This window comes from Barbus barbus, assembly GCF_936440315.1.
Source record: "Barbus barbus genome assembly, chromosome: 23".
In the NCBI taxonomy this organism is placed as follows: domain Eukaryota; kingdom Metazoa; phylum Chordata; class Actinopteri; order Cypriniformes; family Cyprinidae; genus Barbus; species Barbus barbus.
The window spans coordinates 5,383,580-5,411,214 of record NC_136751.1 but is presented as its reverse complement, the minus strand read 5'-3'; the positions used below and the strand labels follow the sequence as shown (position 1 = coordinate 5,411,214).

General features: G+C 36.7%; 1 protein-coding gene across 2 annotated transcripts in view; it reads left to right on the top strand.

Moving 5' to 3' along the window:
- The window catches only part of LOC306842974 (nectin 1b), a 230,716-nt gene that overhangs the window by 80,130 nt on the left and 122,951 nt on the right, over positions 1 to 27,635 (top strand). Inside the window, exon 6 of one of the 2 annotated variants that reach the window (XM_079374213.1) lies at positions 12,900 to 16,971. The exons of the other annotated variant lie outside the window; for it this stretch is intronic. Coding sequence (XP_079230339.1) covers positions 12,900 to 13,405 — 506 coding nt within the window. The 3' untranslated portion in view covers positions 13,406 to 16,971. Of the gene's footprint in view, positions 1 to 12,899; positions 16,972 to 27,635 lie in introns of those variants that run through there. 2 annotated transcript variants of the gene reach the window in all.

Sequence of the window (27,635 nt, the reverse complement as noted above, 5' to 3'; positions counted from 1 at the left end):
TATTTTAAATGATGACTTCATTTCTCATAATTTTGACTGCTTTTGTCATAATTTCAACATTATATGTCCTATTTTTTCTCCAAATACATTTCTCATAATTGTGACTTTATATTTAAGAATGTCAGATTCCTAATCCATAATTGTCACTTTATTAATCATAATAACTTTATTTTTCATTGTTTCAACTTTATTTCTCCTAATTGCAATTTTATTTCATAACTACAGTATGACTTTATCTCATAATTTAAATGTAAACGTTATATCTCACATATCACAGCTTTCTTTTACACAATTGTTCTTTTCAGAAATGTCTTAAAGTTCCAGGTGCGACACAGTTTTTTCTTACAAGTGGGACTATTCCTTATAATTGCGATTTTATATATCATAATTTCAGTTTTACATAGCATAATCGTTACTTTATAACATAATTATTGTTCAAAGCTGCAATTTCTCCTAATGACAATTTTATCTCACAACTGGGACTACTATTTTTCATAATTGTGATTTTATATCAGCCTACTTTTCGTGATTTAATCAAATCTCAATGAATTAAATCAAACCCCGACTATGCTCTTTTCAATATTTAGTTTTTTCTTGTAAATGTGTTTGCAACTCATTTTACTTCTGTTAAGCATTTAATCATATTCAAAATGAGTGAAATAAGATATAATTAGATCACAATAAGACCAGGGATGTGTATGAAGCAATCGAATCAGTTTTCATTTCAAATGAGCTGTTTTAGTCTTTCCTGAATTTAACCTTCCACCTCCTGTTTCCTTGTCTCTCCATCCCTCTCGTTCATCCTCTGACTCCCTCTCCTTCTTTCTGAGTACCACCCTGATGAGGCATTTTAATGTCTTGCTTGGTGTGACATCCCTCCAGCGATGTGAAATTTGTTTGTCTTGCTCGTCATTGTGGAATCGGTCTCAATCGGACTGATATGACACTGTGAGCTCCCACACGCTGCCTTCTGCATAATTCATCCCTCCGCAGGACGTACATGTGGATTTTGTGTATCATTAAACTCTCACCACAAGGACAACGTGGCTGTCAAGGCGATTGAAGAGCAAGCTCAAAGCTGCGTGTCGGGGGGTCTGTGCCTCCCAGTCGCGTGAGTCTCGGCGGGCGAGCACCTGGGAGAGTTCTGAATGTGCTGGACTGATGGAGTGTGAAGTCAGGCCTGCTCTGCTCTCTACAGGAAGTGACTTCCACTTTTCAGCTCCCACTAAGCTTCTGCCTCATTATCCAAATGAGATATTAGCATGTGCACGTCGTCCTTTCTGTATTTTTTTTCTCTTTCTCTGCTGGGAGTGTGTGAGAGACTTCTTTGTAAGAGAGAAACAGCTACAGCCAGTCCTTCTGAAGTCGCTCGATGACTACAGTTTTCTGTCCCTTGCTGACATATTTCCGGTTTGTGTGAGGCATGTGTTTTCATAGATAGCCACTAGGCTTACTTACACCTATGAACAATGATTTGTTAGTTGACTACAGGTGGAATGACAGGGGGGCAAGATATTTTGTATTTTGCACAACATATAATTGGACAAAATCTGTTTAGTGCAACACGATATATAAGTAAATTTCACTATGATGAATAACTAATTCATTAATTTTTTTATGAATTAAAATTGTATGACGTTAATAGCATGTAATCATTTCGATCTATTAACAGTTCTAATCTAATATTCCATAAAGAAAATTCCATCAAATACATTTCAAATACCATTAAAACCCATTGTTTTCTCACAGGCGCAGGAGTTTTGCTCACAAGTCTCTGATTCTCACAGAAATCTTACAAATTACCCCGGCTTACCATGAAGACTTGTTAGTAGGGATGCACCCAAATTAAACTTCTTGGCCAAAGCCGGACACTGGGCCAAAAGCCGAATACCGAAGAGTTTTTTGCTATTTTCCCCAATGTATTTTGCTTTTTTTTGTTATTATTATCGTTATTATTGTCTTATTTTATTTTACATAGGAACAGTAAAATAACAATACTAATATTTATGAATTCTGATGGAGTTCTTGCTTTTTCTCAGTTCTCAGAAATCTGCAGGAAGACCTCAATACAACAGCAGATTTATAAATGATTCTCAATAAGAATTTGGGAAGATGTTTGTCGCACGTATCGCATTGCCACATGACTTGTAAAAATTCATTAAAATATTACTGAGCGACTGACGACTGACGCTGTTTCAGCACAGATTTTCCTCGTGCTTTGGACTTTGAACCCTGGCTAACAAGCAGATAGCGCAGCAAGCTCATGCTGCGCTGTTTGAATACATGCAATTTGCGTGTGTATTAGAAAGCATAACATTCTGCAGTTTATTTACTAGTTTAAGGCCATTTCACGATTTCAATCATAATACAGTAACCACCCCTAAAGATAATTTCACACTGAGTCCAACATTTTTGCACGTTAAAAAATAAATACGACCTCACGTTGTGTCAATCACGTTTACACACTGCCTCTGAAACTTTCTTCCGTCATAAAAAAAAAAAAATCGGAACAGGTTCGTTTTTCTGTGTTTTCGCTTTCCATTGCATGCATTTTGATAGGAAAGGATGGCGAATACGAAAAAAACATAAAAATTCACGCGAAAATTACAGCTTATTTTACTATTTTCGGCTGAATAATTCCAGTTGCCAAACATTTGGTGCATCTCTACTTGTTAGTTAAGCTAGTTAAGAAGCATCCAGCATTATTTATTTACTTATTCATTCATTCAGAATGGTCAGCAGTTAGCCGAAATGTTCTTTTAACAGCACGGGTATTACACTGTAATATTTTTTTTTCAAAGTTGTAAATAATTACTGGATTGTTTGAGTATGTTTTACAACAAAATACTAGCACAGTCTTTCTATTTCAAAATGTCACATATAATTAAATGTTTTCTTTGTAAAATTCACTAGCAATTCCTGAGTGAAAAGGATTTCAAACGAAATCGTACACCAAATTTTATGGTTTCTCCCATTATTTTCAATACTTGTCCGATTCGTCCTCTTCCTCATACCACCTCTGCTACATCACAGGCAGATGTGCGTGTTCCCGAAGGGCTGAAGGCGTATATCTGCGATTTATGAGGCCCCTGTCCCCTCCTACCACAGAGGCCATTTTCTGCTCTCTGTGGGAGGAGATTTGCAGTCTGTGATGGAGTAGTCACACTGCAGGACACACAGCCAGTGCAGAGTTTTTTCTGGCAGTGATCAGCCCCCCGTCATCTTCCCCTCCTCCTGTCATCACGCTGTCTGTTACTGTTGTGAGCATCAGTCCTGGGAGGGTGAGTAAGTGGGTCAGACAGTAACCCAGGGTCAGAGCTTCAGCCGTGTGTCACTCATTAGAAAGAGCATACCAAAATTATCAGGGTAAAAATAGACCCAAAAACAACAGAGAGGAAGGCTAGCATACTGGAGAAAAAAAAACTAAAATAAGTTATTTTCTTCGAATTGATATATTTTCGAAGAAGAATACCATTTCAGGTTTTCTGCTTCAGCATTTCAAGTTTAAATCATTGTGTTGCTTTTGTTGGAAAAACCATTTGTTGGAAAATGATTGTGAAATTTACTAGCAATTTCTGAGTGAAAAATGTTTCTACACTATTTTATAGTGTATTTATAGTGATCAAACTCCATCGCACACCTGCAAGTAATAGGTGCGTAGGACAAAGGACCAACCAGGTGGATCGCCTCAACAGACAAGCAATAGTGTATTTATATAAATATGCAGCAACAAGCATTAACCTTAGTCAAAGTAGAGCCATATTTAATTTTTGACTGGAATGAACACATGACTGTGAGAGATAGAAGTACAGTGTGTTCACTGGATCAAACTCTTGTTTAACAACACATCGACTGTTCAACTGTTGAAACGTCTTTCCAAAAAACTCACTATAGACAACAACTCCATATCAGGTTTGGCAAGTTTTGAGAGTTTTGAAAATGACGTGTTATCTAGAGCCTTCAGTGTGTGTCATTGTAAAAACTGTAAGTCTGTCACTCACAGCATTGTTTTCATCCGTGTAAAATTCAATATGGCATCTAGCATGATTAAGGTCTGTTGGCAGTAACCAAGGAGGTTGTGTTAACCAAACATTGATGCATTTGCATAAGGATCAATGACATGTCCTGTCTTTTCATTTATTAAAAAATAAATAAAAAATGCAGTTCATAAATACAATGATTTGAATACATATCTGCAATAAGCATATTAAAAATTAAATACATAAAAAACTATATTTATTTGTTATTATTATGAATATTGTTTTTAGTTGTATTTATTTATTTATTATTATATAGTATAAATATTATTTTACAAAACAAACTTTATTTGGCACCAAATCTTATTACTGCCTATTAATATTTGAAAGACTTTTGCTGGGCAGATGAAGCCTAGCAAAAAAAAAAAAAAAAATAAATAAAAAAGTCATTATAATCATGGTTATAGTTAATACCATGGTTAATCATGCCAGGGCCAATTAATCCTTAAAATTTCAGATAATTTGACTTTATGAGAAGCCAAGGTCAGTCATATGGTGCGACTCTCCAAAAATAGAATAATGGTGTATTCAAGGTTTAAGGAAAGTATGATATTATCTTTTACTTGATTGTTACACCAAATGACATTTTCAAAAGTGATTTAATCTATGTGTGCAACACAATCTGCTAAACATATGGTATGTGTTCAAGTTTAACACTTAAGGTTATTTGAGGAATTTCTTTAACCCTAAATATAAGCAACAGTAATATAGATGCTCGCCTCACTTGCTCATCTTGCTTCCTCCTCTCTTCTCGCCTGACATCAGCTGCTTCTGACAACCAGATGAAGACGGCATGTTTGCATTTGACAAACAGCACAGCTCATCTGCTAAAATTATTATTAATTTAGTCTTGATTTGGTCAAGATCTCATGCATATCCGTTTAGAATAGCAAGCCACGCCTTTATCGTGTTCTGCAAGAGCCACGCATGTGCCGTTATGATGCTCAGTCATTCCGATTATCTATCAGGAAGAGAAATTGTTTGATACGAGGATGCCGCGACTAAATGAGATTAGACTAGCGCTCGGTAGGATGTCTAAAAATCCAACCCCGCTCTCTGGAGAAAATCTCTCATGAGCTGCGGATGCCACGCGTGTTCAGGTCAGAGCCTTGAATGTGTCATCATCCCTCCATGTCAACAGTTTTCTGTCATGTTATCACTCAGCACAGCCTCACGTTATCACTCAGGGCGGACTAAAAAATTTACAGTGACAGTCAAAGAGGTAGTTCATGCCAAAAACAAACAAAACAAATCTGATCCAAATCAATATGACTCAGAGGGGTATACTTTAAAAAAATAAAATAAAATACAATATATATGAAATACAATAAACGTTAACTGGAAAAAAATAAAGATAATAAGTGCATAACTGTCATTGTGACAAACTGAGGGACAAGTCAAAATTATTTTATGTGGTAATTGGCAGCATATCACAAAACTTTTCAACAGAGCTTAACTCTTATTGAACCCGGAATATTCCTTTTGGCCATATTTGGCTAAAGTGCAAAGCCTTGTAAGGAAGAAAGGAAAGGAATGATAGCATGCTAGTAAGAGGATGGAGGAAAAGCGAGAGAGAAGGAGCCTTTTGTGTGGTGTTCTGGAGAGAAAGTTTGCTTGTTGAGTTTAGCCCGCTGATGAGGATTTATCCTTTGTGGCAGCATTACATTTCCATGACTTCACAACCGTGGGCAAATCCAGTCAGGAGAGTAACAAGCAATTTCTGTCTCCCCCTCTCTTTCTCTCTCACTGTCTCTCACTTGAATTACTGAGTAAACACATCCTCCTCCATTACCGGCCCTCCCTAACTCTCTTTTTATGTCATTCTCTTTTTACTATTCTCCCTCTTTTTTGGCTCATTCACTATATTCTGCTCACATCTGTTGCTGCACCATTTCCCTGTCTTTATATTCGCTTCCATCTAGTCTCCTTGCCTCAGCTGGACATTTATTCTGTTGTGTAGAAATTTCAGAGCATGATGGTGATGGAGGTTAAGAATGTGAATGGACTCCGGCACTGTGATGCTGCTTGTATAGACACGCTCATACACATCAAACAGCTGCAAACATTTAGCCAACAGTCACCTAGTGAACAGACGAGATCTGGATTCATTTTCAAAAAATCGGTTGATTGATGTATTTGTTTTTATGTTATGGAATAATTAATAGTTTTATATTGATGAAATATAATTAGCCAAATTTGTGTAAATTCAAAATTAACTACAAAAAATAGTATGAGTTTAATAACGATTCATTATTGCAGTGTATTAACATATTCCATAAATAAAATTCCATACTTGAGATCTGAGAGAGAGATGGAGAAAAGCATATGTGTGTGTGTGACTAGTTATATCTTATATTTTGATTAAATATTTAGAGTCAAATTTCAGCAATATTCAACACTTTCAAATATAAACTGATACATTATTATTAGATTAATTGCAATTCATTAGTGCAGTTTATTAACAGTCCCGATATTCCATAAATAAAATTCCATATTTACGCTCAGAAAGGAAAGACCATGATAGTCACATTTTCTAATCTTTTTTACATTCGGTTTAGCAACAAAAAATACTCCAAACCAATAGTTATTTTCATCACATAAGCTAAAATCACACAATTCAATTGTCTCACTGGCATCATAATGCATTAGAAAGGTGCGAAGATATGGGACAGTGAGGAGAATGAATGTGATGGGCCACTGAGGATACCTCAATTATGAGTTCAGGGAAAGTTTTGTTCATGACTGCTAATAACCAGACTTGTACATTTTCTCTACAAAATGTAAGTGGCGTTGTCTGTGATTATGAGGGTGTTTCTATGTGGTTTCGAAGCTGTTCTAACTGTTAATGTAGTCAGTTTAGTGTTGGTTGATTAATTAATAATAATTTGAACGTCACTCTTAAAATGATGATCAAAAGCATGGAGGTGTCTGAGTGAGAAAGTGCACCCTAGCAAACAACAACAGTATTCCATACCCCTGAACTCCCCCGGAGTCTTTCTCTCACACACGTACTACAACCTAAACACCTGTACATTCACACAATGCTGTTTGCTTCACACACTCTCTGGTGAGAGCTAAATTCAGAAGTGTCGTCAATCTCACATAAGATGAGCAGATCAGCTCATTTAGATGTATGACAGTGATGGCAGCTGCCTGACTGATTTTTTTTTTAAATAGGCTATATTTTTTATTCAGTGTATTTATAGATGGTGTTTTGTGAATACGAGTTCTTTATGAAGTAGCTGTCAAGCGTCTGTTCAAGCCAGTGTTTTTATTAGCGTGGAAGCTTAGTGTTTGTTTATGTGTTTTAATTTACATGTTACCTCCATGTTTTTTGGAGAACATATGTTGGACTGTGTTTATCTGAGCTAGTAATTGTCACAACAGATTATACACATTCACATAGACATGCTGGTATGGAAGGAAGTGAATGTAAATAAATGTAAGCGCTAGCAAGAGATGAAGAAAAAAAAAAAAACGTCGTCACAGCTTTTCAAACCCAGTTAATGATTAGCCAAACAGAAAATCATTTGGAAGACTGCAACGCAGCAGGTCACACATTATAAATCCACACGCTTTGAATTGAGGTTTTTCATAGTTCTTCGACCAGTTAATCTCAACAGGGCTCTATTTGTCCACCGCAACTCAAGGTTACGGCTGTATCTGCATATTCCCAGAGGCTTGTTAATAGGCGGTTTCTTTTGTCAGCTTTAATGGTATCAGGGCAGTTGGAGACACACTGCGAGTGAGGTTTTATCTATCTTCTGGCAGGTGTAGCCGTTGGCGACATGGCATTGAAGTCTGAGATCCCCTTCCACCCCTCTTGCTACCATGCTACGTGTCTGTCACCTCGCTCCGCTTCCCTGCCATCCGATGAAGAAAAGCAGCTAGAGACTGCTGAATTATTAGCGTTGTGGTAATATGATTAACAACAGGCCCCCACACAATGTTACTTAAATACGTACTTCCTGAGGTAATGAATGACACCTAAATAGCGTAGCTGTTTTTGTTTTCTTTTTTTAGCTAGAGTTTGCTAGCTTAATGCTAATTGTATTAGCATTGAGCTTCCATAGTTCAGTTAAAATAAAATGATTTGTCAAGGATGGGCAGTAAGTGTGTTTTTGAGGAAGATAAGAACAGAAATGGAGAAGCAGAGTCTTGAAGTGGGGTGTGGGAACATCTTTTCTTTCCCATCATGCCTCAGTACTTTGGCTGTAAGGCAAATACTGCAATTGATTCGCTTTGTAAATCAAGTCTTCAAGGACTTCATCTATAGTCTCAATACCTTTGATTATCTGAGAGCTCTTGTGAGCCTGATGGAGTCGTTTTAAAGATATTTTAAAGGATCTATAGCATACAACCGGGACTAAAGGAACATTTTAAAGAGATTGTTCACCCAAAAATGAATTTTTGTCATTATTTACTTATCCTCGAGTTGTTGTTGTTGTTTTTTTTTTTTTTCTGTTACATTAAACATGGTATTTTGAAGAATGTGGGTAACCAAACAGTTTTTGGACGTTATTGACTTGAAAACTCTGCCTTCTCTGGTGGAGTAACACATTTTGTGGGAAAATAAATCTTGAAAGCAGCTTGTTTTGTCTTAAAAAAATCTTAAATGTATGACAAAATAATGTAGTTATTAAAAAAATAATAAAGTAAGACAACCAAGACAACAATGACATAATGTAGTTTTCATTTTTTGAGATTTTGCATCGATAAGGATTTAGTCTGCCACGTTTTCCATAAGATTTTTTTTATGTTTTCAGAAAAACCCCACTTGGGTGGCAAATGTTTATAGGCTTCATAAAGGGTCTCCAGTTTGAAATAATCTGCTATAAGTTTTCATGGGGGTCATTTTGCAGTTTTAATGTTTCTCTCTGGTTGCAGCTAGTTATGGCGTGTCATAAATATAGTAGCAGTATAAACACACGCCTTCAGCAGGAAAAGAATGAGGGGCACAAAACGAGTTTACCAATTAGAGTGATGGAGCGAGAGCTGAGGAGATACTGACAGAAAGGTGCACTGAAGGAAAGAGGAACGAATTAGAGGATGAAGGCTGGTCCTTTCAACTCTTCCAGTCCTGTGGATTTCTCTCTCTCAGTATAATGAAGCCCCCAGTTCGTCTAATCCCATTAAAGGCCAGATTAATACTTGAGAGCTGATAGCTGACAGAATGGTCGCACCACCGGCGGCCAAACCACAGTGTGGACACTCTCTGACTAAACCTAGAATAGAAAGAGCAGCGGAAGGAGAAGCAGAGAGAGGGAGGTAGAGTATACGTAAATGGGTTCCTGTGGTTGAATGGCTTTAGCCGTGGAGTGTCACAGTAATTAAACTTGAGAGAAAGACTTCAGAAGTCAAATTGTTCCCTTGACCCCCCAATATGAGAAACGGCAGCCTGTTAGCCTTAACATTTGCCATTAACATTAATGAGAGGTGTTTCAGAATTTGAAATAATGGTTTATTGGAGTCAAAACAGGAAATGAAATCGTTTAAAAGTCCATTATATTGTTAGACCTTTTTTTAACCACGAAAGAAACCTTGAGATTAAAAATGTCTTTTATAGGAGTATCCTGACAGAGATAGGTGGTTGATTAAGCTACTCACAAAAGTTTAAAAATAAAATCCAACAGTAAATATGTGAAGGGCCTTGCAAAACCAGCTTACACCAGCAAGCCAATTTATTTATTTATTTTTACATCATTTATATTTTTTTGTTATTTTATTTTCTATTTATTCACTGTCATAGTAGCAAATTACAAAAAGTGGCAAAATGTTTAGTTCATGTTTGGCCAGAAACACTGTGGCGCTAACTATCCTCCACACTCTAGGGGGCGATAGAGTTATCTTAAAATAACCGTTTCTTTAAACTGTGTTGATATACTGTTAGCTATAAACATTTCAAGACTTCACTTGAAAAAGACAACTGACCATAGAGGCGGAGTATTTATGCTAAAACTCGTTATAGCACCATCTGCTGCAACGAAATTGGTGTAGAAACAATTTTTTCTCAGAAACTGCTAGTAAATTATGCAAATAATTACACAATCATGGCAAGTATGCAATTAAAAATAAAATTAAGTAGAAAAAAATAAAAGAGCATTTTCCTATAAAATGTTCTCCAATATTTGTTTTTAAAGGTTTTTTTTTTTTTTTTTACAAAGAATGATCGCTCTAGCATTGTGTTATGAATTGCACATATTTCGAAATGCAACAATATGTGAATGTGTAGCTAGGAAAGTTTTTTTTTTATTTGTGCACTTTGTGTATCCTCTGAAAGTATGCTATGCCTTTTCCCTTCCCTATTAGCATTTAACTTTATATTCTTAGATTAAAGGACAAGATGGATTAAACCCCTAGAGGTTTTTGCCTTTTATGACCATAATCCTTCACAAGCTGTCTAAGTGTGTCAATGAGAAATATCTGACCATCACCGTGTGTGTGGTGGGTACCAGACGGTGCTCTGCCAGGTCTAGAATGGAAGCTCATTAAAGAGCTGGAATATGTCAAATGCAGCTCACCCTGACTGCCTTATTACTGCCTATATTCAATAAGTCACTGTCGCATAAGGCAGTCAGAAACCTTCACAATGCAGCCGCTGACCTTTTTAACCGGCATATTCTATTAGCACATGTAAATGGCATAGACTTCAGACTGGAAATATGGTGCAGGGTGTCTAGCGTCTACTGCCTAGTTGTTGTCAGATGTTGCGTTGTGCTGCTAACGACGCACAACTGTTGTGTTAACACAACGTGTGAAAGACACATTTGTTGGCAGTTTGAAGAAGCTCATAGAAGACATTGTTGGATGTCTTTGTTTCTTACATTGTGACAGTCAGATCCAAACAGACATTCTCATTTGGATTGGGATTTTGGATGTGGTGACCAATAAAATGCATTGTAGAAGACACATAGCTTGTTGGCAGATTTTTGCACTGACCTATTGTAGTGCTTGGAGCGGTTTGGTTATGTTTACAAGGAGTGCCGCACAAAAAAAAGCCTTTAGAAACCGCATGTAAGCTGCTAATCCAGCTACTGTGAATGATCCAATGCTGAAAAAAGTTGCATGTCTTGCTTTTGTGTATGTGTGTGAATTACTTCTTCAACTCTAATTGCTGTTTGCAAATCTCAATGCTTTGGGTACTTTTAAGAAATGGTTTACTGACTTTTTGCATGGGCTTATTACATGCTGTGTCACTTGCTTTCTGTTGGATGCATGTCTTTTGTATGCTTTGAAAACAAAACCACAAGCTGTGTGTCAGCTGTAACCATGTACAGTAGCCTTGCAGGGGATTCATGTTCCAGCATGTCTGTAAAAACCACATCACTCATTAGAAAGACTTTATGAACTTTTGAAAGCGGTATTCCTCTCTTTGCCTTTCACCTGCAGCATCAGGGTTCTTTATCTGTTCGTTAATGTATTGAGTAAAAAGAAATAAATGTATTTCATGAATGGTTTAAGAGAATAAAAGAGTGCGCTATAAAAAATGTATTCCATATAAGCCAACAAGGTCAAGAGCTTCGAATGCAAGCCACCTGTACTTATGTTGAATCGTAATTTTTGAGGTCGCTCAGAATTAAAGAGCTGTCTGGTCTATTGTTATAAGTGTATCGGTGCTGATTGTTACTTTTAACGTAAGCTTTACCTCCAGGCAGGTTAAAGTGTTGCAGTGAATAACTTAAATGATCAAGGGTGCCTACACACTAGAGTTTACGCTAAGTCAAACAATACAAATCAATTAATTTCAATAAGGGTTGTGCATTGCACAAGGACATATCAGACAAAAGCCCAAAAGATTCAGAAAGTAAAGCAACCAAAAGTTGTAACATTTACGGCAACACTAATGAAATACCATTCTCATTCCCAAGGAGGCAAAAACTAAAGCATGGTTAAGTGCCTTTAGCATCACTATTAGGATGCTGAAGGTATACCTCAGTTGCTATAATGAATTAGGAAGTCCATTGAAAAACCTCAATAATTTCTTGTCATTTAATTATATATTGATATATGATGAATCCATCTTAATCTTCTAAATAAGGCGAGCAATTGTAAGCAGTGGAGTTCCAAGTTAATTTATATAGTGACGCATAGGGCATGGATCTCCAAGTCCAGTCCTACAGACTTCAGTTTCAACCCTGCTCCAACACACCTTCCTGTAATTATCAAGTAACCATCAACACCTTGATTAGCTGGTTTGGATGTGTTTGATTGGGGTTGGAGCTGAAATCTGCAGGACGGCACTGTAGCTCTTTAGGAGCATGGCTGGAGGAGACTTTTAGCCTAGGTGTACCTTAATAGTGAATCTCAAGGTGCTTCAGTTATTGCTGCCTTAGAAGTGAGAATGGGTTGTAATATTAGGTCAGTCCGATTTAATCTTTTAATTAATGCCTTCCAGGGTTCAAATGCTGTCCTTATATAACTTTGTACCCAATCTAAATCAATGTGGTACAACCAATATACAGAAAACAACATGCTAGATGGGTATTAGAAACTGGTCCCAATGCACACTAAATGAAAACATTATGCCCCTGCTCTAGTGTACAGGCACCCTAAATTTCAAGACGTTTGTTTGTTATATTTGCTTATAAAATGGTTTGAGTGCTTGTTCTTGTGTTCCTTACATACAAGGCATGATGAGACTAAACATTCAGCGCTTGCTTTTCTGTGTTAAGCTGTCATAATGGATTGTTTTTTTGGGAGTGGGTGGTTGGGGTATGGGGCGAGGGCTCCTTCCTTTCTTCCCTTTTCTTTCTCCTCCCCTATGTTCCTTTCCTCATCAAAAATGAGCACCTGCACAAATGCACCTCCTTCCCACCAGAGCACTGACACACTCTCCCCTTCCATCTGTGTTTTCCTACCCAGAATTCCCTAACTCCCTGCCTTTTGATGGCCGTGAGATCCCACTGGAGGAGCATAGTTCCGGTGCTGCCATCGGCGGCGCGGTTGGTGGGGTGGCCCTGCTGGTGGCCGCCATCGCGCTGCTCGTCTTCTTCCTGCGGCGGCGTCAGCGCACCTTTAAGGGTGACTACAGCACCAAAAAGCACGTGTTCGGGAACGGATACAGCAAGGCTGGCGGCATGCCTGCTCATCCTCCGATGCCTAAGAATCTGCAATACCCCGACGACTCGGACGATGAAAAGAAGCCGGCACAAATTAGCGGGCCCGGCGGTTTCGAGGGCGGTGATCGGGATTTCGACGGCAACTCTGAGGATCTGAAGAGACCCTATTTTACCGTAGACGAAGGCGAAAGTCACGATTATGACGAACGGACTCTCGCCTTCCAGTACGACCCCGAGCCCGAGATCGCCGACGACATGGTCTCCCAAACCGACGGCTCTGTTATTTCAAAGAAAGAGTGGTATGTGTAGAGTGGCATGCAAAGCCAAGGGAAAAAAAAGATCAACGACCTTTTGCCCTCTCCTGCATCCGACCACACCCATCCACCTCCATCACTAGAACCCTTCCTCCATGTGTTTATCCCTATCTGCACATCCCACCCCCGACCCAGTAACCTCCGCCCCCATCAGAGCCCATCGAATTAAACAGCTGTAGAAAAATAGCTCGCTACATCAACAAGACAACATCATTACACATCCACGCGCTTTTAGATGAACCTGCTACAACAGCAAGAGGTTTTCTCACAGACTGATGCCAATCAACATCCAGTAAGGCTGGACAGGCAGGTTGCTTGAAAATATTAGTGTATTATCCTTTTTGTCTCATTTTGTTGTTGTTATAAATGTATTAAATGTGTAAAAAGACTGTAACTGTTTTGGAAAGGGGTATATTGCTGATCATGTTGTGAAAGTCTTACACTGGATGTATGATTATTATTTTTTTTATTGTTAGTTTGACTTGTTTTTTTTTTTATCTCATTAGCATATTACCATTACTTTTACGTTAATCATAGGTTTTGTTCGTTTTTATATAGTCTTGTTTTTATATGAAGTGTTGGTTACCAGAAAATGTGGAATTAAATAGAATAATAATTATTCCCGCCCCTACATGTGTCATTACGAGGTCAAAGGTTGCATTAGCACTATTGTGTTTAATGGAAACATCATAATCCTGTGGTTCTTGGTACAAACGCCGCTCCCAACATCCCTGAATGTAGATCCAGGGGTCCGAAAATGTGGCATGGCCTGGAAGTCTACAATCCAGTGGAACAAAAAAGCATGTGGGTTCTGACTGCTCTCCAAAAACAGTATTTATTTTAAGACCCAGCTACCCTGAGAGCTGAGGAACACATCTGCAGCGTTAGTCATATGCACACTGCAGTCGAGCATGCAGAAAAGGGCCTAGACAGATATACTGCGCCCACCTACCCGCCCCTCATTCTACATGCCAGTCTTAGTCAGTCTCCATCCACAGATCCTCCTCAGATGTGCCATCACGTGTAGTGTTATCACAGCGATGCTTTCCAAAATCCATTTCCTCTGAAACTCTTAAGACACAAAAGGATAATGCTGTATAATGTGGTGTTGTTATAAAGACAGGGTGTTTGTTATTTAGAGTTGGTGATGTGGAGTGGTCAAAATGTTTTCAAGATCTTGTAAATATGAACAGGTTCAATGGTAATGTTTAGTTCCACAGGAGATTATGGCACAGACGTGTGTCAACCACCATATAGAGCCTTTTGATGGAAGTAGTTTTTTTCCCAAAAATAGGTAGCGGTAAAAGCACATAAATGAAATTACGGAAAAGTCTCGAGCCAAAGTTAAATCGGAGGTAAACATGGCAGCAACTGGGCATCACAGACAGGCTTATGTACTGCTGGATCTCTGAAACCACAGGATCTGCGGCAAAGCCTGGATTCCTTTCCAAATCCTTCCTGATCCTCTATAAGCAGCAGATCTTTTGGCTACAAATTAGTATATATTTAAAAAAATAAAACTGATATTCATCAAAGTGACATACCTGTTCAACTGCAAAATGTACAAGCATTCAAGCCTTTTTTTAATGCATGTATGTTTTTTTTTAATCGCTGTTTGTTTGGTTCAACCTTTATCGCACTTTTTACATCAGGGTTTGGTGTTTGCAAAAGGGTGGGCAGTCCAATAAATTATGTTACCTCCAGAGAAAAATAACCTCCCTAACTGTATCCATATCTCTTTCTAGATTCAAAATTCATTCTTTAGTAGAATTTATCATGGATTGTCCATGAAACATTTAATTCCCTTGCCTGCCTTAAACAAGGCTCTTTACAAGACGAGAGCTTAGGATGCTGAACCGATGTATTCACACAGACAATCTAGACGGACTTGAAAACAGGGGGAACTCCAGATGAACGCCACTCACTGTAGGTAAGCAGGCCCTCATGGAATCTGGTGGCATTTATGCATTAGAAAATCTGCAGAAGGGACTTAAAAATGATAACATGCATTAAAGCTGGTACATGAAGCCATTATTAAAAGAACCCACATAACTTGCAGCAGCAGATTCCTTGTGGTCTGTCCCATGAGGAAAGTCGTAATATGTCTACACCTAAGCTACAAATGAATAAAAACCTCATGCACATCTGACCTAAAATGGACCACATAATGAAAAACTGTACATTTGTTGCTTAGCAAACCTTGTATTTTAGATTAGTAAGGTCAATGTGTAAAGTTATACAAATTGCAGTGCCTATGATGTGTGAGATGTAAGGTTTGACTTTTTTTTTTAGATATAAATCCTGTACATATTGTTTTTTTGTTTGTTTTTTTAGAGTTATTGTCTGCCCTCACTGTATATTTTTACAATATGCGCACCATAAACATATGAATCTACACAAGTTGGCCAGTGTGGTGGAAAGCACATCAGCTGGACTACAATTATTATAAAAACTGTTTTTACCAGGTATTTGAAACCCTCATGAATACAAATATTCTCTGTCAAAAGCAACCCATCGCTGGCCCGTCAGCTCTTTGTTAACCAGCTCACAACTGGAAACCTGCTACATAATCATGGCTGTGATTAAAGAGACTGACATCACTTTAGCTAAAGCACAAGTTTTTGTTCTAGAAGTTTAATTAGTTGTTCATTTTATATGTAAATTTGTATTGCATTCATTTCTCCTTCTCTTTCATTCTTTTCATTGACCCCTGTGCTCCCAGGGTTTTGTTAATTATTATTTTCGTTGTGTGTGTGTTTGATTTCTCAAGCTAAGCACAAGTTACCCATTTACCAAATGGCTATTATGGCTTTAAATGTCAAATAAGAAAATTAATTTGACTATAATTAATTTTAATGACCCATATCAGCTTCTTTCTTTTCATACAGTAGTCTGTCTGCTGGATCAGTTGATGTTGATGCTTCTAGCAACATTAAATAGCCTGCATAAGCGCATGGGCATACTAAGAAAATAATATTTTGTCTTTTTTAAAATTTTCAACAGAAAAAATACTGCTTGTTATTCCTTCATTTATATGTTCCTGGTTTTTTAGATCAAGTTTTTAGTTTTAGTCATTCCAGAGTCTCATGTCTTTCTAACTGCCCACTTCAAAGCCTGACATTCCACTGTAAATAATGTATGTACCTTGGAAACTATATTACTGTATGTTAGGGGAACAGAAACGGAGGAGTTTCAAGTCTGGACATTGACTGCAAGCTGAACTAGAAAACAAATTAGACAGCTTAGATGACTGGAGATGTATAGCTTATTGCCATAAATCTACTTCGACATGGACTTGGGTAGATAGGTTTTGATATGTTAATGGGTTCTGTATAGAGATGTGGGGTTGATGCATTACAATGACTTTGTACATAACTGCAACAAAACAAACAAACAAACAAGAAAAAAAAAAAACAAAGAAAGATCTTGTCTTCATGCAGCCGTGTGAATGTATGTCTGCTGAGGTCGGTAATGATATGAAAAATATATATATTGTTCACATGTGTTGACCCAGTGAAGTAAACTGTATTTGCTTTAAAACATTAAATGATTTAAATGTTCAAAGATGTTTTGTCCCAGTTCACTCAATATAGGTGATGTTTTTATTTGATATCTTCTCTTTACCCTTCACAATTAGGCAGCACTGTTTTAGTGCCACACACACACACACACACACACACACACAGAGAGAGACACTTCTTACATAAAAATATAGTATAGTATATTTAAAATATTTTTATTAACAATATATTCAAAATATTATAATATGACTTTGTTCTGTAAATCTGAGGTTTTTTATTTATTTATTTAATGCTTGTTTAGTCAAGTGTTAACATGCAATAATAATTATTAACCTTTATATGATTTAATTATTTTATGAGTTAAAGATGAGTCATCCCATTTTGATGGTCATGCATGATTTTGTATACACCGAAAGCATGTGACCTTGGACCACAAAACCAGTCTTAAGTGTCAATTTTTCAAAATTGAGATTTATACATCATCTGAAAGCTGAATAAATGCGCTTTCCATTGATGTATGGTTTGTTAGGATCAGACAATATTTGGCCGAGATACGACTATTTGAAAATCTGGAATCTGAGGGTGCAAAAAAATCTAAATATTGAGAAAATCGCCTTTAAAGTTGTTCAAATTAAGTTCTTAGCAATGCATATGACTAATCAAAAATGAAGTTTTGATATATTTACAGTAAGAAATTTACTAAATATCTTCATGGACCATGATCTTTACTTAATGCCCTAATGATTTTTTGGCATAAAAGAAAAATGGATAATTTTAACCCATGTAGTGTATTTTTGGCTATTGCTACAAATATAACCCAGCGCCTTAAGACTGCTTTTGTGGTCCAGGGTCACATATTAAGTGCAAGCAAAGTGTCTATAACGAAAAGATCATAATAAATTGTATTATATTTTCAACGGTATACAAATTGATTAACTGTCACTGTCACATTGATTAACCCATATAGTATTATAGATATTCTTACATAATGTACTGTACATTACATGTATTTCAATAGGGGTTATGGGTCAGAGATAGCATAGTTTACACAGAGTGTAAGTATAGAAGTCTATATATATATATATATATATATATATATATATATATATGTACTGTATAAAGTACGAAGTGGCAAGTGAAAAGTGACAAAATATTTACTAATATATATATATATATATATATATGTGTGTGTGTGTGTGTAAGGGATAATCAATGGCTAGCCGTGCATTAAAATCCTTTAATGGCAAAGAAGGAGGCAAAGAACCGCCCGACACGAAGCTTTAAATATCCTTTAAATACCTTGCATTTAAAGACTGATATTCTTCAAAGATCATACAATCCTCATCGAGAGTGACATTAAAACACATTTTAGTCTTAATATTAAGAAATGTACATTCTGCACAAGTATTACTCCAAATAAAGTTGAATTATAATTTTTATATCAGTAAGTCCCGAGCAATGTCAGTAAATACGTTAATAGATTTGAACTATACTTAGTATGAAATAAATGTATTTTAAACATATTACGTTTTTTTTTTTTTTAGTAGGGCACAGTTAAAGGATCAAAAACAATTTATTAAAAAGAGCCACTTTTGAATAAACTGTAGCATTTAACTGTTATTGTTATCAGAATATTTTTTTTTTTTTTATTTAAAGCAATTTTGTAATTCAGTCTCTTTCTCAAAATGATTTCTACATCATTATTAAATTAAAGTCCCATTATGTGATTGTGAACTGAATTTGGTCATCTACGGCGGTGGTTCAGCAATAACAGTTCTGACCAGTCTAAAAGGTTTTTTTGTTGTAGATTTTGTCAGTATTGTATGTTTTATTGTCTATCCAAACATCCTACTTAAGAATACCGACGAGCAAGCATGAGATCAAAATGCATAAATTTGTACTTGCATTAGTTTCAGGAAGTTAAATGGCTTGTAACTCTTGAATTTGACACGGATTTGAAAAAGCTTTTGTCTGTGTACAAGAGAACTGCAACTGTGAGCTTCAAATCCCAATAGTGCTAACAGCTGGATGTGGCCTCCCCACCGGGCAAAGCGATAGTTCTCTTGAGCAATGCAAATTATTCACTTTCTGCACTTAGAAATCACAGTAAAAAAAATAAAAAAATATTAGAGCACTATATTTTTTCCCCTTTCACTGTGAATAAGCGATACAACGTGCATGGTCTATTTTCACAGCGAGGGCAATTACTTATCCATCATCCAGTGCTTTTAAATTCAGCCCTTGATCAGCTGAACCACCCCTGAAAAGCAATCGCAGATGGGAACGAGAGAGTGCAGACTTGCTTGCCAGGGTTCCTGGAGAGCAGCTGTCCCTGTCCGTCTCCTCAAAGCTCTCTTTGTAGCCCCACGGGCCTTTGAAAGCATATTCACTCGTGATAAGCCTAAATGATATGGAATCAGGCTCATTCCCTCCAGAGCGAACTTCCATGCTGTGTCAGTCAGCAGTGCAGGCAAAGGGAATTTGGCTACATGAGACTCTCCCATGAACGGCACAGCCAGGGTCATAATAAGATTGTGAATTTGATATGAAATCTTGTTCTTAAAGGTACAGTTCACAAATAAAATCATGTTTTTCCCTAGGTTTGTGTTGTTATTCACTGCACGGTAAAGTCATTATACAGATATTGAATATAATATGTCAGGATTATATTAATGGCAGGTCAGTTTAGATATTTGCATGTTTTAATGTGCAAACGACAAGTGTTTTATCCGTATCTCTGTTATAATTTCAATATAACCTGGTTTACCATGTGTACACATTGAACACATCCTGTATTCTTTGCGCACTTCTGTTTGTTTAGCTGTCAGTTTATGATAAGACCACAATTAAATTGTCAGTAGCGTACTGTACTTTTTTTTTTTTTTAATCATAAACCCATGTACCAGAGCAAGCAATTAAGTTATGAGTTCAGAGTTTAGTCAGCAATACAATTATTGATTTCTGTATTCTGAGTCACATGGCACTTTTGGTTGAACTTTATTTTACAGTACGTGTAATTACAGTGTGCTTAAAGTGTAAATGCATAAGAAAGTACTGGTAATATAAGGCAACTATATGGGTTAGGGTTAGTACCTAGATATTACCCAGTTATTGTAATTACTTTAATAAGTACATAGTATGTACATGGGTAACAGGACTAAAATAAAGTGCTACCGCACTTTTTTATGTTTTAAGTATTTGAGGCACTTTTTTGATCAATTAAATCAAAGTTATAAAAAAAATAAAAAAATAAAGACAAAATATCAAAGTTATGCAAATGATCAGAAATGATCAGACAAATGTGTTGGAAAAAAAATAGTCTAACAAAATGATCAGACAACATTATTGTGAGAAAACAATGATCAGGCAAGAGATTAAATAAAATGGTTAGACAAATGAACAGAAAGATGATCAGACAAGCAGATAACGTTATTGTTAAAAAAAATAAACAAATGATCTGACAAATGATTTAAAAATGAAAAAAAAAAAAAAAATCAGACAAATGTATTATAAAGAAAAACATTCAAAAACCAAACAAAATGATCAGACAGTTATTGTGAGACAAAAATATAAATAAATAAATAATAATAATTTTAGGGGGGGCGCCAGACAATTTTAGGACAGACAACATTATTTTAGGGGAAAATTTCATTTCAAATTTTTAAGAAACAATGAGACAAAATATGAGACAAATTAGTTGTAAACTGAACATTGCCAAACAAAATGATCAGTCAAAGCTGTTTTAAGAATCTAAAAAATAATCCAGCAAAGTTATTTGTAAAAAAAAATAAAAAAAATAAAGCTCTAACAAATGTTCAGACCAAATTGTAAAGAAAAACTTATCATGCAAAATTATTGTAAAACGACAATCAATCACTATCTGCTATAAAAGTTATTGTACAATTGATCAAACTGTTATCAATAGCTACTAGCCAAATACTGTAAACCTCACCTAGCAAGACCCTACACAGTGACGGGTTAATTTAGGGTAAATCGGCAAACATTTTATATTCTGTTGTAGTTTCTTGTTGTAATGCAGCGTTTATTGCTAGAAAACAGCTCAATAGATACTGAATGTGTTTGAGTAAATCTGTGTGAACTGTAGATGTGTCCAAAATGATGGTTACAGGATTGGGTATAAAATGAAAATCAAAAACAGCTCATTTCATATTGAGTTTGACCTTATGAGGCTGATAGTCAACTGATGCCTTAATTAGCACATCACTGACCATTTGATAAAAAAGCAGTTCTCTGTTATGGAAGGTGCTAAAACATCTCACCAATTTTGTCAGTGTAATTTGTTATCACTGTGCCAGACAGGCATTAGCGCTAAAGAGTCACTTCTCTACTAAAGACAAGAAGACTTTTATTAATCTGGTTCTGCTTAGAGATCCACACTTACAGATTTTTATTTTTTTCTTAATTTTCTTTTTATGGCAGCAAAACCAAGAAGTGTTTCATTACAATGAATAATGTGACATTATGAGACAGTAAATCTGGTTATTTTCAGAATCAGAATCAGAAAGAGCTTTATTGCCAAGTGTGTTTGCACACACAAGGAATTTGTCTTGGTGTTATGAGCTACCAGTACAGAAAGTACAAACATAGTGCAGACAACATATAATTAAGGTGATAAAGAACACTAATGAAGAGAATATACAATAATTAAGAATAACAATAGTAATAAAAATAAAAATATACAGAAAAGAGACTTGACCATAGACAGAACTGTGAATGTGCATGTGTCCTATGTACAGATGAAGGTTTGATATTCTCTGATATTCCCGCTGCATTATTTGCTTCTTCTTGTGAAGCCAGTGGATTGACAGCTTTCCATGTACACATGCTGTCAGACACTCTAACTGACATAAAATACATGCAGCTAAAGCGAACTGTATATGATCTACAGTCTCAGCCTACATGGATTATGCAGACATATTAATTCCTTGTATGTCGTGTTGGGACAAATTGAGATATTTCCATGCTCTACCATAGAGAGATAAAACGTATTATGAAACATATATTTATTATTTGGGCATGTAGTTGCACATATTCGAAAAACACAATGTCTTTGCTTTGGCAACACTCTAACATGGTAAGAACATGGTAGAGTAAAAAAACTCTGTCTGCAATTATTCCCTTACACTGTAAAATTATTAATCAGTATGTGGTTTGTTTCTAAACAAAATGCAAATTTATCTTAAAAACACATACATGTACCTAAACAAATCTGCATAAGATGTCATGAAATAAAATTGGTAATTCCCATTTCTTTAATATAGTGTTTATTAACAGTTTATTAATTGTAAACTAACGTTTTTGCTTGTTACTGTTACTGTACTATACTTTATTGCAATACATTCATTTAGATCAACATGAATTAAAAGTAGTTAATCAAACATTTCCATGAATCACTATTTATTTCTTAATTGATTTATTTATTTTCAAAATTATTAAGTATTATTTTATTTTGTTTAGATTATTATTTTTTTTGTATTGTGATAGTTGGGGTAAAAATGAAGTCTAAGTAGCAAAAATATACACATTTTTAAACTAAATATATCTTCTTATTTTGTAGATATGTTCGTGACAGGTTTCATGAGAGTCACCCATTTAAATCTTGCCACTTTGCCATTTTTTAAATCCCTCTTAGTTATACTGATATACCAATGCCCTGTCAACCACCTGAAAAAAACAACAACAAAAAACAACAACTGCATGGCAATGCTGTAGCAACCACCTGCAACGCCTTATAAATGCTTTAGAACACCTTAGAAACCATATATAAAGTCGTGGCCTAATGGTTAGAGAGTCGGACTCGTAATCGAAAGGTTGCGGGTTCGAGTCCCCAGCCGGCAGGGATTGTAGGTGGGGGGAGTGAATGTACAGCGCTCTCTCCACCCTCAATACCACGACTGAGGTGCCCTTGAGCAAGGCACCGAACCCCCAATTGCTCCCCGGGCGCTGCAGCATGGCTGCCCACTGCTCCGGGTGTGTGTTCACGGTGTGTGTGTGTGTGTGCATTTGTTCACTACTCACTGCTGTGTGTGTGAACTTGGATGGGTTAAACGCAGAGCACCAATTTCGAGTATGGGTCACCATACTTGACAATACGTCACGACTTTACTTTACTTTACTTTATAAATGCCCTGGCAACAACCTACAACATACTAGCCACCACACAGCATCATCCTGGCAAATACTCTAGCAGCAACATAGAAATGTCCTGCCAACCACTCACTACACTACACCCTAACTAATGCTAATCAATGTGCTGGAAACTATATTGCAATGCCCTGCAACCACATAGCAACACCCTGGCAACCACCTCCAGCATCCTAGCAATGTCCAGGCAACCACCAACACCCTACCCTGCCAATCACCCTAACACCCACAGGTACATTGGCTACCAGACACCTAGCAACCACTTAGCAACATTCTGGCCACCACCATCTGCACCCTAGCAACAGGAGAGGATTGCCCTGGCAATGACCCACAACACACTAGAAATCACAAAGCAACACCCTGGCAACCACCCTTTCCTGCAAACCACCCTAACACCCTCGTATAAATACCCTGACAACCACCTACTACACCAAAGCAATATGCTGGCAACCATCAACCACCCTGTCCTGCCAATTACTCTTACAGCCGCATATAAATACCTTGTCAACCAGTTACAACACCCTAGACAAATCCTGGCAACCACTCTAACACCCGCTTAAAAATACCCTGCCAATCAGCTACAACACCCAAGCAACCACATGCCAATGTAGTGGCAACCGCCCGCAACACCTTATAAACTGCATAGCAACACCCTGGCAACCTCCCACAATAGCCTAGCAACATCCTGGCAACCACCAACCAAGTTTTCCTGCAAAGCGTCCTAACGCTCGCATATAAATACCCTTGAAACCAGCTACATCACCCTAGAAACTGCATATTAACAACCTTGTAACCTCCTACAACTCCCTAGCAACATCCTGGCAACCACCAACCACCCTAGCACCCACATTTAAATACCCTGGCAGACCAGTTATAACATCTTAGCAATCACATACCAACGTAGTGCCAACCCCCCGCAACACCTTATAAACTGCATAGCAACACCCTGGCAACCTCCTACAACACCCTAGCAACATCCTGCCAACCACCCTTTCCTGCGAAACACCCTAACACCCACACATGAATTTACATTTACGTTTACATTTAATCATTTAACAGACGCTTTTATCCAAAGCGACTTACAAATGAGGACAATCGAAGCAATCAAAACCAACAAAAGAGTAACAATATGCAAGTGCTGTGACAAGTCTCGGTTAGCCTAACGCAGTACACATAGCAAGGTTTTTTTTTAAGAAAATGAGTAGATAGAATATAGAAAAAAGTTAACACTTTAGATTACTGTTTCTTACTTACTACATAACTACATAACTTTTTTGAAGAACTAACAGGTAACTAACTATTCATTAACACTCAACTCAATAGTTTTAACTACTGAGGAAGATGTGTTAACTAATCAGTATGTAATATAATTTTATGATTGTGTTAAGTGACAGTTAGCTAATCAATAACTAATGTATTCTGTTATACCTCCTGAAGAATTACTATTAATTATCTACTAGTTAATTTTCAAGAAAAATAACCATGAAGTAACTACTAATGAACAGTCATACACAATTACATTGAGTTGTGACCCTTTCGTATAAATGTTATTAGCAGCAGTAGTAGTAGTAGTATGAAAATGCAATATTAATAAATGCAATACATTTTATAGAGGTTTTGCCTGTGTAGTGAATTGTTTTGTGAGTGTGTTTTGTAAGAAATCAGCTTCCAATAGGAACCCCACCACCACTTCAGTGCCATGCGATAACTTACCTTAGTTTTTATATTTTACAGTACTGTATGTGTGCCTCCTAAGCATATACCATATTATAATTAATTAAATTACTGTATGTAAGGCAAGGACTGAGGGAAAGTGAAAATACAAGTAACCCATTAGGGTCACACTTTATATTAGGTGGCCTTAACTACTATGTACTTACATAAAAAAGAAGTACAATATACTTATTGTGGTCATATTGTATTTCAAAACACTTTTTTCTGGTATTGAGGTGGGATACAGGTAAGGTTGGTGACAGGTTTGGTGGTATGGGTAGGTTTAAGTGTGGGTTAAGGTGTAAGGGATGGCCCAGATATATTAACGGCCGCCCAAGTATATTTGGTGACACATTTTTGGTTTTAGTGCTATTACTATAGTAGACTTACACTTTTTTTTATCCGCCCGAGATAATGAAACCATCCGCGATCGATTAACTAGTGGAAAATCTCCCCTCGCCCTACGCGTTTCGTAGACTGCTAGTTCTGTGTGCTCAAGAACTGTCGACACTCCCACAGACAACCGCTGCCATCAGCTCCCGCCTCTCTCGCACACGAGCGCGACTTTAGCAGAATATTTAGCAACTTGCAGACCCTTTTGGCGGCTTTTTCCCCATAACAGGTACATACTGACGAACCTAGCGACTCTTCAGAAAAAAACATAGCTATCGTTCAGTTGGAAGAAGTCGCCAGAGCTGCCCCGCGAGAGCGAAGTCGGATTCTCCCAGTGCAGCGTCGCCTCTTTCGGCGTCTGTTCTGTGCAGCGAGCGGCAGAGAACGCAGCAGACTCGTCATCAACAAATCATTTACAAAACAACGTTTCCAAGCACCTGTCGCTTACTGACTGTTTGGAGTTTTAAATATGAACATAATTTGTCTATTAATATGTGCATAGTTTGTTACTCAGTGTGCTCAATGAGACAAAACAGTAATATAGCCAAAACCACCACATGTAGTCACTTTTTAGTGTAAGTTAGATGTATTGATTTTATCAGAAGATTATAAAACAGGATTTAAGAAGAATAGTGAGAGTGATTGGTAAACGTAGTATTAATGGGTCGTGTTTACAATTTATACTTGTTTTATGTTTGACAACAGAAAATATAACGTGAATAGCCTTATTGGGCATTCAGTTGTAATACAGTATGTGACATTTCATACAGTAGAACAGATCTGAAGTGCCAAAACAATAAGTCATAAATATGCAAATTAATGTGTGATGTCACCTGCCACCACAAGTCTCATAAAATCCTGCGGGAAACACTGGTGTAATTATAAATGTAATTACAGAAATGAATTACAGCCACCTAATATAAAGTGGGACACCCATTAGTAATTAATAAAGAATTATCAAATAATTATGCACGACTTATTTCGAACCTGAAACAGTAGGCCTATTCTAAAGGGAAAATATTGGGAACCCATTAGTAATTAATAAATAATTATCAGATAATTCTGTGGAATTACTTAGAACCTGAAACAGTATTCTAATGTGAATCTATTAGTAAATAATTATTACTACATCGTTTTGACTTAAATAAAACATACACTCTAAAAAAACCTTGTAAAATTAATCAAACTTTGTAAAATACACAACACAACTTGTTTACTATCTTTATTTCAGATGAGATCATTTCTTAATACAGCATATTTTATTCCGTTTTAACATGTATACTGCCCACATTTAAACTAATTTAACAAACATTTTATAATCAAAAGTTAAACATTTAAAAGCAATTCAACTGGACTCAACCGGTCTCCTGTTTCCTCGGTTGCAGTGCTGGATCTTGTGCGGGAGCTGGGCTCAGGGAAACTGCAGACCGCTATTCTGCGTTTCACTCATAGCTGCAATATGCTGTTACTGACTCCGTAACCTGCCCATAAACAGTGCACAGCTCTGAGAACATACAGTATTTTAACATCCAAAGTATTTAGATTTAGTTTCTGTAAAAATAAAATAATTTGTTTTACGCAAAGGATCAGGCATTTCCATCATGTGAAACGAAAGAGGCATGTGTAACTGACATTGCGTACCTGTTGTTTTGCATAACATAAATTGATTTACAGCACAGTAATGATTTTATGCATTAAATAAAATGTACAAAAACCTGTATTTCGCCAAAGAATTGCACCAGCTCAGCGGTGCTGTAACTTCCCTCTTCTGAAAAGGAGGGGGGGGGGGGGGGGGAGTTTGGCGTTAACACAACACAAAAACTACCCAAGACTAAAATAACAACAACAACAACACAACAGCTTCATTCCAGTGTTTCAGTAAGTAAATAAATAAACAAACCACCATCTGACAGAGTGTATCGGTAGTAAGTTGGATAGTTATGGCAAGACAGTGGAGTTGGGGTTCCTTTCTGAAGCAGATTTCCTAGAGAACATGCGCACAAAGCAGGTATTTACCATACAGGCAAAAACTTATGTACAATTATAGTAATGAGTCAAAACGCATATTTTATTTCCATTATAGGCTAATAATAGTAGTGGACTGTAACAAAGTTACTACTGTAGTAGTACTTTGTACTTGTCCTTTTACTCAAGTAATTTTGAAAATTAATAGACCTACTTATAATTTTACTGGAGTAATATTTTATTGGGTTATCTGTACTTTTACTCAAATACTTGATTTGTGGGCCATAGCCTGATTATTAAAGTGACTATTTGCGTAAAACGGTTCAGTAGTAGTTATTTCAGTTATTTTTCTCAAACCTTAACTAGTAGATAATTAATAGTAGTTCTTCAGGAGGTATGACAGAATACATTAGTTATCGATTAGCTAACTGTTAGCTAACTGATTTTGTGCCTCTTTGGGATGGCACA